At 40.5% G+C, this 16,773-nt stretch overlaps 1 protein-coding gene across 1 annotated transcript in view; it reads left to right on the forward strand.

Annotated features, from left to right (window-relative positions):
• The window catches only part of sugct (succinyl-CoA:glutarate-CoA transferase), a 167,390-nt gene that overhangs the window by 123,694 nt on the left and 26,923 nt on the right, over positions 1–16,773 (forward strand). The window contains 1 exon segment of the mRNA XM_062991152.1: positions 8,465–8,528. Coding sequence (XP_062847222.1) covers positions 8,465–8,528 — 64 coding nt within the window.

Below are 16,773 nucleotides of genomic sequence, written 5' to 3' on the forward strand. Positions count from 1 at the left end.
TGTGTGTTGTGCTGGTATGAGTGGATAAGACACAGCAGCGCTGATGGAGTTTTTAAACACCTCATTGTCACTGCTGAACTGAATAGTCCACCAACCAAAAATATCCAGCCAACTGCGCCCCAAGGGCAGCGTCCTGTGACCACTGATGAAGGTCTAGAAGATGACCAACTCAAACAGCAGCAATAGATGAGCGATCGTCTCTGACTTTACATCTACGACTTTACATCTCTCTCAGACACGACCAGTTACTACTCCTCCCACCCTCACTGTTTCCAACCAAAATGTAAAAGTGTGGAAACTTTTTGAAGATCCCATGTATGTACTATCCTCCTTCTAAAGGAATGGGTCACATTGGGTAAATTTGTGATTAGGCCAAGGAAATCACTGCTTACGGCTATATTTGTTACAGGACAGTGGTAGCTCAGTGGGTAAGGTACAAAACTAGTTATTAAAAGAGCACTGGTTTAAAGCTCACCTCAACCAAGTTGCCACTGTTGGACCCCTGAGCTAGGCCCTTAAGCCTCACTTGCATTGTATTCTGTCACAATTTTAAAGATAAAAGTGTTTGCTAAATAAGGTAAATGTAATTTTTTCCCCTTACTTTTTTATATTTTGTATTTGTGCTTCATAGTAATGCTACTTTAGTTCAATAAGATGTGTTTCTTTAAATGTATTTTTTTTTTTATTAGTCAGACAGTTTTTGTTTCCTGAGTTCCAAGAAAACAGCCAAACTTGTTTTCTCCTCTTTTCTAAATCATGAACACCTTGACCCAACACAGGTCAACACAGTCCCATCCTCAGGCAGCCCGAACAAATCATTTATAAATGTAGAGATATCTCTTACCCAGCTGTGTCTTAACAGATTCTCCTGCATCTGTAATGAGAAAGCAACTAGGGATGCGCTATAGCGCTTTCTCGAGGAAAGTGATGAAGGACTGCAGATTGTATGCACATAGCATTTTAAAGTACTTTCCAGCATTTATCTTTAGCTCAGGGATGCCGTTGTGGCAGTAACATGAATAATTCCTGTCCTTAATCAATGTCCAATGATGCTTCTGTACAAACGTTTCTTTTCCTGTAGGAAGTGATTATAGTATGTTTGAGGGAGATTTTCTGTAAGATTTATAGCCAGTATTTAGTTATTACCACATGGCATGCATAAGCTGCTGTTTGGGCACAGTGACCTGATCTGACATCTCAAACATCACTTATGTTATTCCTGAAAAGACACATAAATAATACCTGTTGAAGTGTTTTAGCAGATGGTTGATAAAGTTTGCATAACGTCTTGGAGGTTTGGCATGGATTGTGTGTTAGTCAGTCTCTTGGGGTGAATCTGACGTTTGCTACCTCCTCACTAAGTAGCTTTGGAGATCTCTCTGTTTTTCTTTACTGAAGGACACAAACATTCAGTAGATTGTATCTGCTGTTGTGGAAAACATTTTTTTTTTCCTAGTTTACTGCTTGGCTGGCTGAATCGTTTTCTTTTATTTGACTCATAGACTAGGAATTTGTCTTGGTGACAATATGTGCATGTAGGTTTATCATTTATATATAAATTTCCCCAATTTTTAAACTCTATTTATTAAGATTTCAAAAACAAATGACATCACTTGTCTACATAGTCACCTTCTGATGCACCACTGTTTTCACATCATCACCATATGAAAATCTTCTTCCCCTTAAAGCTTCTTTTAGCGTCCAAAAAGGTGGAAATCAGATGGTGCTAAATCTGGACTATAAGCTCTCTTAATCTTTCAGACATGACCAATTACTACTCCTCCTACCCTCACCGTTTCTAACCAAAATATAAAAGTGCGGAAACTTTTTGAAGATCCCTAGTATATACACCGATCAGGCATAACATTATGACCACCTTCCTAATATTGTGTTGGTCCCCCATTGCTGCCAAAACAGCCCTGCAACTGTGATGCACTGTGTATTCTGACACCTTTCTATCAGAACCAGCATTAACTTCCTCAGCAATTTGAGCTACAGTAGCTCGTCTGTTGGATCGGACCACACGGGCCAGCCTTTGCTCCTCACGTGCATCAATGAGCCTTGGCCGCCCATGACCCTGTCACCGGTTTAAACACTGTTACTTCCTTGGACCACTCTTGATAGACACTGACCATTGCAGACTGGGAACACCCCACAAGAGCTGCTGTTTTGAAGATGCTCTGACCCAGTCGTCTAGCCATAATTTTTCCTGCTTCTAACACATCAACTTTGAGGATAAAATGTTCACTTGCTGCCTAATATATCCCACCCACTAACAGGTGCTGTGATGAAGAGATAATCAGTGTTATTCACTTCACCTGTCAGTGGTCATAATGTTATGCCTGGTCAGTGTACATATAGGTGATTATAGTCAGGTGTATGATTAACCAATTATACCAAACATGATAATAATTATCACTTTCATATGTAGGTTAAAACACAGTCATAGACAGAAACAGCTGTGTAGTAGGCTTACAAATGGGTGAGGAACAGCCAAACTGTGCTACAAAGGTAAGGTTGTGGAAGACAGTTTCATGTCACAGGTGCATACACCATGGCAGGACTGAGCACAGCAACAAGACAAATCAGCAAGGTCTCTCCTATGCTCATATTTCAAAGCAGACTAGGGTTTTAAGGTGTGCTGTTCAAGCCCTTTTGAAGAAGCACAAAGAAATGGGCAACACTGAGGACCGTAGACGCAGTGGTCAGCCAAGGAAACCTAGTGCTGCAGGTTAAAAACACATCATGCTTACTTCCCGTCAAAATAGGAAGATGTTCAGCAGTGCCATTAGCTCAGAACTGGCAGAAGCCAGTGGGACCCAGGTACACCCATCTTCTGTTCGGTCTGACCAGAAAAGGTCTTCATGAAGGAATTGTGGCCAAAACCAATACCTTTGACATGGAAACAAGGCCAAGTGCACACCAACAGTACTGTATATTTTAGCCATCTAGGTCTTAATTTGTTGGTTTGATTGGAGTCATTGTATTGCTGCATGACCCAATTTCAGCCTAGATTGAGCTGCTGGGCAGATCACCTTCTTTTTTCCATAAGATTATTCTGGAATAAAGTTCATCATTACCTTAGTGACTGTGGCTGCAAAACAACCCCAAATCATCACCTCTCCATCACCCATTTGACAGTTGGTATCAGGTGTTGCACTGTCTTTGGATTTACCAGACATGGCATTGTGCATGTTGACCAAACATGTCAGTGGTTTGTTCAGATTCAGTGTTGCAAAGCAAAATTATGCTGCCATATATATTTTGGAGTGAAGGGCTTTTCTTAGCCACCCTTCCATGAAAGCAATACTTAGAATTTTTCTAAGTGTGCTGTGATGAACTATTATGACCTTGAACCATTTCTAGGAGGATTTAAGCAACTGCCTATGTCAATGTCAATCAGAGCTTCCAGGTGGCATTCCAGTGGGATATTCCACTGGCGCACCAGTGCTGGGATTTTGAATGCCCCGGTTTGAATCTCAACTCTGCTACCGGACGTCTGAGTGCCCAGCAGGAGAATATTGGCGATCAGTCTGCTGGGTGGGAAAAGATCGGATGCTGTGCAAGGACCCTGTTTAGCAGCCTGAGGCGTCTGTGCAGAAGTGAAGGAGCATGGAGATCGGTGCGTGTCTCTCTGTGCGCGTTAATCGGCCTTGTGCAAATTCACCAAAGCATGGGCGAATAAGAAGGGGTCTAGGGACTGTGCACGCATCGGAGGGGGCGTAGTGCAGGCGAATATACCTTCCTCGGACGCAATCATGATCCCCACCAGAGGAGAACTAATTGACTTTGCTTTTAAAAATTGTCAATTGGTTCAAAAAGAACATTTCTCAATGCTAGATTAAGAATGCAAGTGATTCAGACGTTTCACAATCCAACATACATATTGTGAAATATCAGGATTCAGGGAATCCTTAGAAATCTCTGTCCTGGTGTGGCAGGGCTGGAAACCACTGTTAAATATGCATGACTTTCAAGCCCTCAGATTGCACTGATAAAGAAATGCAAACTGAAACTATTATGCAGACAGAACGGCATACATTCATTCTATGCAAAAACACTGCTGAGCTCATTTCAGATGGAACAATAGAGTTAATTTTAGAAAATCAGTTTTTCCTCAAGACCATATTTTGTGTCATGATTTGAAATATCAGTGTGATGAATATTTAAGTTGAAAGGCAATAGAAAGGAAGGCAATTACTTGTATCAAGACATTATGGAACTGTACTGTTTATTTATTAAATGATTTCGTTTTTGGCAAGAGTAGCCAGCAGTTTTTTTTTTTTTTTTTTTTTTTTTTTTTCTGAATCTCTCCGAAATGAATGCATTTAGCCACTTCAACAGTTCATTTTAAGCTTCCTCTGTTCTAGTTGCCTGCATCAACAGGTATTCTCACCTGGTAATTCACAGGCTTACGTCTATAGTCCATTTCAATAATTACCTGGAAAATGAGTGAGACCTTGTAAATTTTAAATGTAGACACTTACACTTTTTTTTTTACTGGTGACTTCGGCCCTTTTTTTTCCTGGAGTCCAAATTCTTGAATTTACCAGGTTTAGACTTCCCACCCTAACAGATGTTTTTACAGTGCAGTACTGTAAAATGAGCAGCACGGTGGCTTGGAGGGTAACTGTCATCTCACAGCAAGAAGATCCTCGGTTTAAATTCTTGATGGAGTGATCCGGGTACTTGAGTGGAGTTTGCATGTTTTTACTGTGTCTGTGTGGGTTTCCTCCAGGAGCATTCAGTTTCCTCCCACAGTTCAAAGACATGTTAGTTAGGTGAATTGGAGATACAAAATTCTCCATGACAGTGTTTGGTTATGTTCATGACAGGACAGTTAGCTTGAATACACATGATTCATTAGCTATGTTTAATGTCATGATTTACACTTTGACATTAAACATAGCTAATGAATCATGTGTATTCAAGCTAACTGTCCTGTCATGAACATAACCAAAAACAAACAATACTGTAAAAGAGAAAATAAAGAGGATAAATTAGAGTTTTTGAATTGCTAAGTTTGCAGACATATAACTGCTTTGTATTTGTACACTAATTGTGCACTAATTGTACTGCAGGAGATTTGTAATAAATATAAGTATGCATAGAGTTATGCTTTATAATAAATGTCCTGTGTGTAAGCTGTTACTTACCAATGTAGAAACACACTATTTATTCATCTGATAAAGATTTTCAGTGTCATTTATAATTAATAATTTTCCTTTTGTTACCAGACTGAGTTTTACTTAGAGTATCTACAAAATAAGATGATGTATTGTTCATTCTTTTAGACATTCTTTTAGATATTTATTTTAAAGTGTAAAGTTTACCACGGTTCACACAGACTTTAGGGTTAAGTTTCCAGGTAAATTCATGAGTTTTGGACAGACAACCTTGCAGTTTGAAGGGCAGAGCAGTTATGCAGTGCAGATGAAGATAAATAGATGGTTAGTGGGCAGTTATTCAGGAATGTCTGGCTTCTAGCCCAGTGAACTGGTCACTCTTAATTATGTTGTCAAACCAACACTGCATCTTGTTTGTTGCCTTATTATAAAACGGTTTATACATACCACAATTTACCTCTTTTACTGGTCTTACATTAAGCAATATAAAGTCTCTTTGCATTATGTTTTTGGTACATTTTGCCTTACTGTTACCTTACATTTTTTGTGTCAATTACTAAGTATTATTGTTATACGGTGATTTTTTTTTGCTACAGACTCACTGTCACACTCACCAGCCACATTTTTATATCACACAATATAAATGTAATAGAAATGATTTATAATGCATGGTAAAAATTGATTATTTTCTTTCATTTTCATCTTCTGGTACTATTCTTTTGTTGATGTGAAGGTAAGTTTTTGGTCATTGACCCCCTTAAAGGTGAAGTTCTTCCTTATTTTCAGCTTTTTAGCAGAGACCTGAAGGTTTTATGCCAAACTTTTCTTAATTGCCTCCATCATGACTAAAGCTCCAGTTCCAGCTATGGAAAAACAGACCCCAGGCATAATGCTGCCACCACCATGCTTCACGGTGTTTCTGTTCTGTTCTTTTGATGATTTGATTTTTGCTTCAAATACACCATTTGGAATTTTGGCCAAAAAAATTAATCTTTGTGTATTAAGATCATAGCGCATTCCCCACATGCTTTTGGCAGACTTGATATAGGTTTTTGCAAAATTTAGCCATGCTTGGATGTTTCTCTTCCCACACTATTACAGCCCAGATATAAAAAGAATATGGATTGTTGTCACATGTAGTAAACAACCAGTACTTGCCAGAAAGTCCTGCAGCTCTTTTAATGGTGCTGTAAGCCTCTTGGCAGCCTACAGGTCCAGTTTTCTTTTTGTGTTTTCTTCAGTTTTGGATGAACATTTGGTTCTTGGTAATGTCACTGTTGTCATATTGTACTGACTTGTTGATGACAGTCTTTACTGTGTTCCATGGTACATGTAATGATTTGTACTCTTCTCCTGACTGATGCCTTTTAATAAGATCCCAGCTTTGGGCTATCAACTGGTGCGAATCTCAGCTCTGCTGTGCAGCTACTGTTGGGTTTTTGAGCAAGGCCCATAACCCTCTCTGCTCCAGGGGCGCCGTACAATATCCAGGAATATCCTACTTGAAGAGATAAACATTATTCAGTGTCAATTTAATTGATGGCAGGTGTCGCCAGCTACTATTTAACTTGAGTTTGTATGTGAGAGGTTAATTCACAGCCACGTCCTCAGTTATTAAAGGGGGTTGTACACTTATGCAACCACATTTTTTCTAAATATTTTAAGTTTGTTATTCAGTTGAGTTAAACAGATTATAGGTCACATTAAAGGTGGAATATATAGAATGGACAGATACCTGGACTGGCTAGGGGTTTGTTGAGAAATATGGCTCAATAATTCAAGAAAGTTGCCTACCGTACAAGCATGTGGGGGCAGTGCTATGATCTGGGGTTGCTGCAGTTGGTCAGGTCTAGGTTCAGCAACATTATGTGCCCAAAGAATGAGGTCAGCTGACTACCTGAATATACTGAACGACCAGGTTATTCCTTCAGTGGATTTTTTTCTTCCCTGATGGCAGGGGCATATTCCAAGATGACAATGCCAGGATTCATCGGGCTCAAATTGTGAAAGAGTGTTTCAGGGAGCATGAGACATCATTTACACACATGGATTGGCCACCACAGAGTCCAGACCTGAACCCCATTGAGAATCTTTGGGATGTGCTGGAGAAGACTTTGCGCAGTGGTACAAATCTTCCATCATCAATACAAGATCTTGGGGAAAAATTCATGCAACTCTGGACAGAAATAAATGTTGTGACATTGCAGAAGCTTGTGGAAACGATGCCACAGTGAATGCGTGCGGTAATCAAAGCTAAAGGTGGTCCAACCAAATATTAGAGCGTGTGACCTTTTTTTTTTTGGCCAGGCAGTGTATAATATTGATTAATTATTTTTTAACTTTAGATTTGTACTTAAGACCGCTCAGGTGGCGCAGTGATAAAAACACACACTATCACACCAGAGCTGGGATCTCAACTACATCGCATCGAATCTCAGCTCTGCCATCCAGCTGGGCTGAGCAGCCACATGAACAACGATTGGCCTGTTGTTCATATAGGGGTGGGGTATTAAGCCGGATAGGGACTCCTCGTAACTGATGCATTACGACCTCTGCTGGCTGATTGATGGCGCCTGCAGAGGCACGGAAAGAGTGCGGATCAGGGTGTGTCTGTCCGTACACAAGGCTGATTCGCATATATGCACTCGCTTAGTGTGGGTGACAAAATGCATACGGCTGCTGCCCACGTGTCGGAGCTTCGTTCTCCTCAAATCAGAGCGGGGGTCAGCATTAGTGGAGAGGAAGCGTGACTCAATCGGGCAATTGGACGCACTAAAAATGCATAAAGAAAAAAAAAGATTGATTATTAATTTTCAATTATGACTGGCATTATAAATAACGGTTTCTTATTTTTAATTAGATTCCAAGTTTCTTTATCTAAAAATGAGAATTTGCTGTAGCACTACATTCTGCAGTGCTGTGGCTCTTAAAACATTTTCTGAAGGGAAAAAAAACAGTTTAGCACAGGTTAAAAGGTCACAATAAAAGCTATTTCTTTAATTGCTGTATGAAATGTGCGTGTACTTTGTGTTGACGTGGTAAGCGGATGTATTGCTTACGTCACCTACATTTCTATAAGAAGCTAACTTCACAAGGTCAGAGTGACTTGTACAGATAGAAGAGCTTTTCGAGAATGTGTGATACAGAATGTTACTTATCATGAACTCGGGTGTTAAAAAACATGTTTTCATTGTGTCATTTTGACCCAGTTTACTTTGCTAGATTTACTGCAGGTTATAAGGTACATTTGAAAGACGGTGTGCAAGAATCACTGAATTTTACAGCATATTAACAAAAGTGATTAATTATAAATGTAATATTATGTGTTTTGTTTTCAGGTTGTGCATAATGGCCTTGTTTTTGAGATGGACCACCCAACGTCAGGGAGGATTGCAGTGCCAGGTCTGTAAAAAAATTTATAGTAGTTTGTATCACAATTTGGTCTTTTCTGATTGTTCAGTAACTGTACACTGATCAGCCATTACATTAAAACCACCTCCTTGTTTCTACACTCACTGTCCATTTTATCAGCTCCACTTACCATATAGAAGCACTTTGTAGTTCTACAATTACTGACTGTAGTCCATCTGTTTCTCTGCATGCTTTGTTAGCCACCTTTCATGCTGTTCTTCAATGGTCAGGACCCCCACAAGACCACTACAGAGCAGGTATTATTTGGGTGGTGAGTCATTCTCAGCACTGCAGTGACACTGACATGGTGGTGGTGTGTTAGTGTGTGTTGTGCTGGTATGAGTGGATAAGACACAGCAGCACTGATGGAGTTTTTAAACACCTCACTGTCACTGCTGGACTGAGAATAGTCCACCAAGCAAAAATATATCCAGCCAACTGCACCCCGTGGGCAGCATCCTGTGACCACTGATGGTCTAGAAGATGACCAACTCAAACAGCAGCAATAGATGAGCGATCGTCTCTGACTTTACATCTACATGGTGGATCAACTAGGTAGGAGTGTCTAATAGAGTGCACAGTGAGTGGACACGGTATTTAAAAACTCCAGCAGCGCTGCTGTGTCTGATCCTCTCCTACCAGCACAACACACACTAACACACCACCACCATGTCAGAGTCACTGCAGTGCTGAGAATAAATAATACCTGAATACCTAAATAATACCTGCTCTGTGGTGGTCCTGTGGGGGTCCTGACCATTGAAGAACAGGGTGAAAGCAGGTTAAAAAGATATGTAGAGAAATAGATGGACTGCAGTCAGTAATTGTAGAACTGCAAAGTGCTTCTACAATATATAAGCAAAGTATTTGCTTATCTGCCTTCACTTGATATGAATTTAAGTGTTCATAATCCAATCTTAATCCATAGGGTTTATTATGATTTCGGCCCACCCTTTGCAGCTATAACAGCTTCAACTCTTCTGGGAAGGTTTTCCACAAGGTTTAGGAGTGTGTTTATGGGAATTTTTTGACCATTCTTCCAGAAGCGCATTTGTGAGGTCAGACACTGATGTTGGACGAGACCTGGCTCACAGTCTCCGCTCTAATTCATCTCAAAGGTGTTCTATCGGGTTGAGTTCAGGACTCTGTACGGGCCAGTCAAGTTCTTCCACACCAAACTCGCTCATCCATGTCTTTATGGACCTTTCTTTGTGCACTGGTGCGCAGTCATGTTGGAACAGGAAGGGGCCATCCCCAAAAATTGTCCAGCATGAAATTGTCCAAAATCTCTTGGAATGCTGAAGCATTAAGAGTTCCTTTCACTGGAACTAAGGGGCCGAGCCCAACTCCTGAAAAACAACCCCACACCATAATACCCCCTCCTTCAAACTTTACACTTGGCATAATACAGTCAGACAAGTACCGTTCTCCTGGCAATCACCAAACCCAGACTCATCCATCGGATTGCCAGACGGAGAAGCGTGATTCGTCACTCTAGAGAACACTTCTCCACTGCTCTAGAGTCCAGTGGCGGCGTGCATTGCATCCGACGCTTTGCATTGCGCTTGGTGATGTAAGGCTTGGATGCAGCTGCTCGGCCATGGAAACCCATTCCATGAAGCTCTCTACACACTGTTCTTCAGCTAATCTGAAGGCCACATGAAGTTTGGAGGTACAGTGTATCACAAAAGTGAGTACACCCCTCACATTTCTGCAGATATTTAAGTATATCTTTTCATGGGACAACACTGACAAAATGACACTTTGACACAATGAAAAGTAGTCTGTGTGCAGCTTATATAACAGTGTAAATTTATTCTTCCCTCAAAATAACTCAATATACAGCCATTAATGTCTAAACCACCGGCAACAAAAGTGAGTACACCCCTAAGTGAAAGTTCCTGAAGTGTCAATATTTTGTGTGGCCACCATTATTTCCCAGAACTGCCTTAACTCTCCTGGGCATGGAGTTTACCAGAGCTTCACAGGTTGCCACTGGAATGCTTTTCCACTCCTCCATGACGACATCACGGAGCTAGCGGATATTCGAGACTTTGCGCTCCTCCACCTTCCGCTTGAGGATGCCCCAAAGATGTTCTATTGGGTTTAGGTCTGGAGACATGCTTGGCCAGTCCATCACCTTTACCCTCAGCCTCTTCAATAAAGCAGTGGTCGTCTTAGAGGCGTGTTTGGGGTCATTATCATGCTGGAACACTGCCCTGCGACCCAGTTTCTGGAGGGAGGGGATCATGCTCTGCTTCAGTATTTCACAGTACATATTGGAGTTCATGTGTCCCTCAATGAAATGTAACTCCCCAACACCTGCTGCACTCATGCAGCCCCAGACCATGGCATTCCCACCACCATGCTTGACTGTAGGCATGACACACTTATCTTTGTACTCCTCACCTGATTGCCGCCACACATGCTTGAGACCATCTGAACCAAACAAATTAATCTTGGTCTCACCAGACCATAGGACATGGTTCCAGTAATCCATGTCCTTTGTTGACATGTCTTCAGCAAACTGTTTGCGGGCTTTCTTGTGTAGAGACTTCAGAAGAGGCTTCCTTCTGGGGTGACAGCCATGCAGACCAATTTGATGTAGTGTGCGGCGTATGGTCTGAGCACTGACAGGCTGACCCCCCACCTTTTCAATCTCTGCAGCAATGCTGACAGCACTCCTGCGCCTATCTTTCAAAGACAGCAGTTGGATGTGACGCTAAGCACGTGCACTCAGCTTCTTCGGATGACCAACGCGAGGTCTGTTCTGAGTGGACCCTGCTCTTTTAAAACGCTGGATGATCTTGGCCACTGTGCTGCAGCTCAGTTTCAGGGTGTTGGCAATCTTCTTGTAGCCTTGGCCATCTTCATGTAGTGCAACAATTCGTCTTTTAAGATCCTCAGAGAGTTCTTTGCCATGAGGTGCCATGTTGGAACATTCAGTGACCAGTATGAGAGAGTGTGAGAGCTGTACTACTAAATTGAACACACCTGCTCCCTATGGACACCTGAGACCTAGTAACACTAACAAATCACATGACATTTTGGAGGGAAAATGACAAGCAGTGCTCAATTTGGACATTTAGGGGTGTAGTCTCTTAGGGGTGTACTCACTTTTGTTGCCGGTGGTTTAGACATTAATGGCTGTATATTGAGTTATTTTGAGGGAAGAATAAATTTACACTGTTATATAAGCTGCACACAGACTACTTTTCATTGTGTCAAAGTGTCATTTTGTCAGTGTTGTCCCATGAAAAGATATACTTAAATATCTGCAGAAATGTGAGGGGTGTACTCACTTTTGTGATACACTGTATGTAGCGATTGACTCAAAGTTGGCGACCTCTGCGCACTATGCACCTCAGCATCCACTGACCCCGCTCTGTCATTTTACGTGGCCTAACACTTCATGGATGAGTCGCTGTCGTTCCCAATCGCTTCCACTTTGTTATAATACCACTGACAGTTGACTGTGGAACATTTAGTAGTGAGGAAATTTCACGACTGGACTTGTTGCACAGGTGGCATCCTAACACGGTACGACGCTGGGATTCACTGAGCTCCTGAGAGTGACCCATTCTTTCACTAATGTTTGTAGAAGCAGTCTGCATGCTTAGGTACTTGGTTTTATACACCTGTGGCCATGGAAGTGATTGGAACACCTGAATTCAATAATTTGGATGGGTGAGTGAATACTTTTGGCAATATAGTGTATATGGTAAGTGGAGCTGATAAAATGAACAGTGAGTGTAAAAACAAGGAGGTGGTTTTAATGTTATGGCTGATCAGTGTATATTAAAACACAGTTCTTTGAGCATTCAGTTTTGGAGTGCTAAAGCTGCTTCAGAACATATTTTTTCACTTCCTCGTATGACCTCTCAGTTACCCATGAACTTTTACCCATGAAGTTTTAAAACTTGTTTTGCTGCCATGACATGTGCCGTGTCCTTCCTCTTCTGTTTTGTTGTGTCTTGAACAATAGAATATTATTTAATTGTGCCCCAAAGTGAACCGGTTTCCCTAACAGCATGAACGTGTACCTCAGCTCCTTGGATTTGACAGTCCCAGAGAGACAGTTATGTGAGCTTAGGCTTTTCATTTCCGATCACTCACATATGCAAAACAAGCTTTCATTGCTCTCTGGATACAAAAACAACCTTTTACTGGTCTCCAGAAAGATGGTATGGTTTTCCTGCTATTTATGTATCTGACTGCTGTCTGAACAAGAATGCTTAATGTAAAAGCAACATTTGGTACTTACACTATACAGCCAAAAGTGTGTGGACACCCCTTTAATTATTTAGTCTATCTGTTTTAGCCACTCATATTGCTACGAATGACAATCAGAAAAATTTGAGTCAGTATGGAAAAATGCAGATAAACAGTGCAGTGTTTCTTACACTTACTTTGACTTTTATTCCATTGCAGACAAAAAGAACCCAAGATATTTAATGTTTTGTCTGCTCAACTTAATTTAATTTACATACATTCTTGCATTTCTGGGTTATAACACATTCCAAAAGAAGTTGAGACAATCTAGGGCAGTTTAGGGCTAGTTATGGGGTAAAAATACTAAATAATTATGTGATATCAAACAGGTAATTTCAACGAGTGAATGTAATAATGCTTTGTTACAAAAGCAGTATCTACTAAAGGCTAAAACTTTAAGGAGCAAAGATGGGCAGATGATTTCCAGTTTGTCAACAAATATTTATTGAAATGTTTAAAATATTTCTCAAAGAAAGATTGGAAGGCATTTGCAAATTTCTCCCTCTACAGTGCATATCATTAAACGATTTAAGGAATCTGGAAGATTTTCAGTGTGAAATGGGCAAAGGAGAAAGTCTAAGCTGAATACCCATGTTCTCTGATCCCTTAGACAGCACTGCATCAAGAATCGTCATTTAATAGCTAAAATAACCACATGGACAGGGGATTATTTTGGCAAACCTTTGTCAAGCACTACAATACGAAGTTACATGCACAACTGCCACTTAAAACTCTACTGTGCAAAAAAGAAGCCTTATGTTAACCATGTCCAGAAGCGGCCTTGATTTCTCTAAGGAATCTGGAATTGACCATCACACAGTGGAAATGTGTATTGTGGTCAGATGAATCAGCATTCCAGGTCTTTTTTTGGAAGAAATCGACTCCGTGTGCTCTGGACCAAAGATGAAAAGGACCATCCAGACTGTTATTAGCAAAAAGTCCAAAAGCCAGGGTCTGTCATAGTATGGGGCTGTGTCAGTGCCCTTGGCAAAGGTCATTTACACTTCTGTGCTGGCAGCATTAACCCCATACTGTTGCACATCTTAAGAGGTGTTTGCAGGATGAATAGGACAAAATAACACCTGAAACATTTCATCACTATGTTATCCTTGCTGCCTAAACGTCTTTTAGGTGTTGCGAGAAGATACAATATCTAAATTATTTAATTAGTTTTTTGTTTTTTTTTGAGGTTTGGTATAAAGTGATGAGCTATGACTCATCATTGCATGCAAGGACTGATACTTTGGTGAATCCTCCTTTTATACCTAGTCATGATTCTCTCATCTGTTACCAGCTGTTTATTGTAGAATATTTCAAAACAGTATAATCTGAATATTATATTGACTTTGCCTCTGGCCCAGCTTCTTTGAGTGTTTTGCAGCCATTAAATTTTAAATTAGTTTATATTTATAAAAGTTTTTCTTTTATAAATTTTGTATAAATTTTCTTTTTCTTTTGTAGTTTGATAACCAAATATTTATAAGAAAATAAGAGCTAGTTTACATTATGGTTTAAAGAATATGTACATCAGATACATTTTATGGTAGAAATGAATGAAGTTCATGTAGTGAGGCACTGATGAAATGACAGACTTTGGAAAATTGTAGTTTAACAGTATTTATTGAAGTAATTATGTTTGGTTAGGTTATAGATAATACATTAAACAGACACTTGTCCTGCAATCCATGCTTGAAATTTTAGCCTATAATGTTCATACCTGAATTTCTCTTATACACGTCACAAGCCAGTAAATCAAGAATCACTTTGTTCCTTTGTCTTGGATTTTATATACATGCACTACCAATTTATCTGTAGATGTAGGGCTTGGCTACCCAAAAGATAGACCTTCTACATCTTCTCAAAATGCAAATTAATAATGGGCAAATGTGTGTATGTGAGCATCCAGTATAAATGAAAGAGTATCATTGCCTCATTGGGAAGATAGTACAACATATCGTCAAAATATGTGGACACCTAACATAAACATGCTGCCATAAAAATTATAATCGAGTTAGCCTCCACATTAATTTGTATTTTTTATACTCTTATTAATATGCTTTGAAAATTTGTTCCCATTTAGTCAAAAGAGAATGAGTTCACACTCTCATTTTGGAGATATCCTGGCTTTCTTCAGTGTTTCAGTTTATCTTGAAAGTGATTAATGCTACTGAGGTCAGTTCCTTCACACCAGACTTGCTGAACATGAACCACATGGACAAAGTGTGCTAATGATCCATGAGTCTGCAGTAAACACTGACAGAAAAGTAGCTCTAACAGTTTGCAGTGGCTGGTTGTGTGTTTGCTACTTTACCCTCTGACCCTTTTGTGTATTGCCTCCATGAAAGCATTTACTTGTGTAGTTTAGTATAATACCTGACCCCCTCACCTTCTCTAACTTGTTGACCAGGATAAACTTTGGATTCGTTTTGGTAAAGAGCAGTTACAATGAATTTCAGATGCTTTCAGAACCGAGGCGTAAATGCGATGTTCGTCAACAAGTCTCAGCAGTGACATTCTGAACAATCAGTCAGGCTCTTTGATGTCTTTGATTCTGCTGTTTACCATTTTGTTCGTGTGCACATTGTTGACGCTAACCAAACTGAATCAAGAGTGATTATGAAGAATGGCTCACAAAGCAGGAGGCAAAAACCACAACAAGCACCTTTTTCCATCCCAGGGGCCCTTCAACTCAACAACATATACATCACACTCCAGTACACACCCAGAGCCTCTAATCTTGCACCGCTGTTTGCGTTGGACCAAACAGTCAATCAGGCCCCTTTTTTCTCATTATCCCACTGTAAATCCTGAAAGTTCAAGCTTGTTGCACATGTCAACACGGTGCTGCTTTTTAAACCACATGACAGACAAAACCTCAAAACGATGTCTCTATTTACTTGAAAGGTTACGCAAAATGATTGGTTTGCCACTCTAAAGGTTTATCTCATGAGAAAAATGCTTTGAAATAGCTCTGGAGAGTACTCTATGTCTATTGTAATTTTAAGAAGGGTGAGAAAAGCAGCAAAAGCAAAAACCGGCCAATAGCGGCCTGGCAGAAAGGATTCGGAAACATTATGTAATGGGTGTCACGGCAAAGACACTGAATTAAAATGATTAAAATAGCACAATAGCACATTCATTTTCAAATGCGGAATCACTAATTAAAATAGAAATTATAACCAAGCCAAAAACTATTGCTGGCATAGAGCACGAGAAGTGCTTACTCTATGGCCTGAGCTATCTGGCTGCCTAATAGGCCAGCCGAGGAATAGACTCGCTAGGTGGAACCATGACCATGGCCTACGCATTAGTTACTTAATTCACTTAATTTCAATGCAATGACTTGATCATTGTTCCTATGCTTCTCTCTGCCCTAATTAGCTACGAAGACCGCAAGAGGTGACTCGTGTGAGAGAGAAGAACAGTAAGTCAAAAGTAGATTGGCAAAGGCACCCAGGTGGCGCAGCGGGATATTCCGCATTGCCACCAGTCGGCTGGTTGCCATTTAGCTGGCATAATTGACAGTGCCTGCAGCAGACACGGTTCTACTACGGCGGGATGACCAGACTATGTGGGTGGGGTCTTCAAACGCTGTGTAAGGACTCTGATTAGCAGATAGAGAAGCACCTGTGCAGACTGCATGGGTAAAAAGGGTTCCACTAGGAGGCGTGAGCAGCAGTATACCCACCTCGACTGCAATCGGGCATCCCCCAGCAGCGGAAAACAAATGACTACGCTAAATTGGGAGAAAATGGGAGAAAATGCATTAAAAAAATAGGCACTTCACACAAGTATATCAAAAAGTTACGAAATGAAGCCAATGATGGGCTAAACGTGAGAGATCTCTCAAAACCAAGCAAGCATATACATAGACAGTCTACCATGCCAGCTAAATCACCAATTTAGCATTGCAGAGTGAATTTGGCTCTCTTAAATAGAGCTTAAAGCAGGTGCGACAAGTTGT

The sequence above is a fragment of the Trichomycterus rosablanca genome, chromosome 3 (assembly GCF_030014385.1).
Source record: "Trichomycterus rosablanca isolate fTriRos1 chromosome 3, fTriRos1.hap1, whole genome shotgun sequence".
In the NCBI taxonomy this organism is placed as follows: domain Eukaryota; kingdom Metazoa; phylum Chordata; class Actinopteri; order Siluriformes; family Trichomycteridae; genus Trichomycterus; species Trichomycterus rosablanca.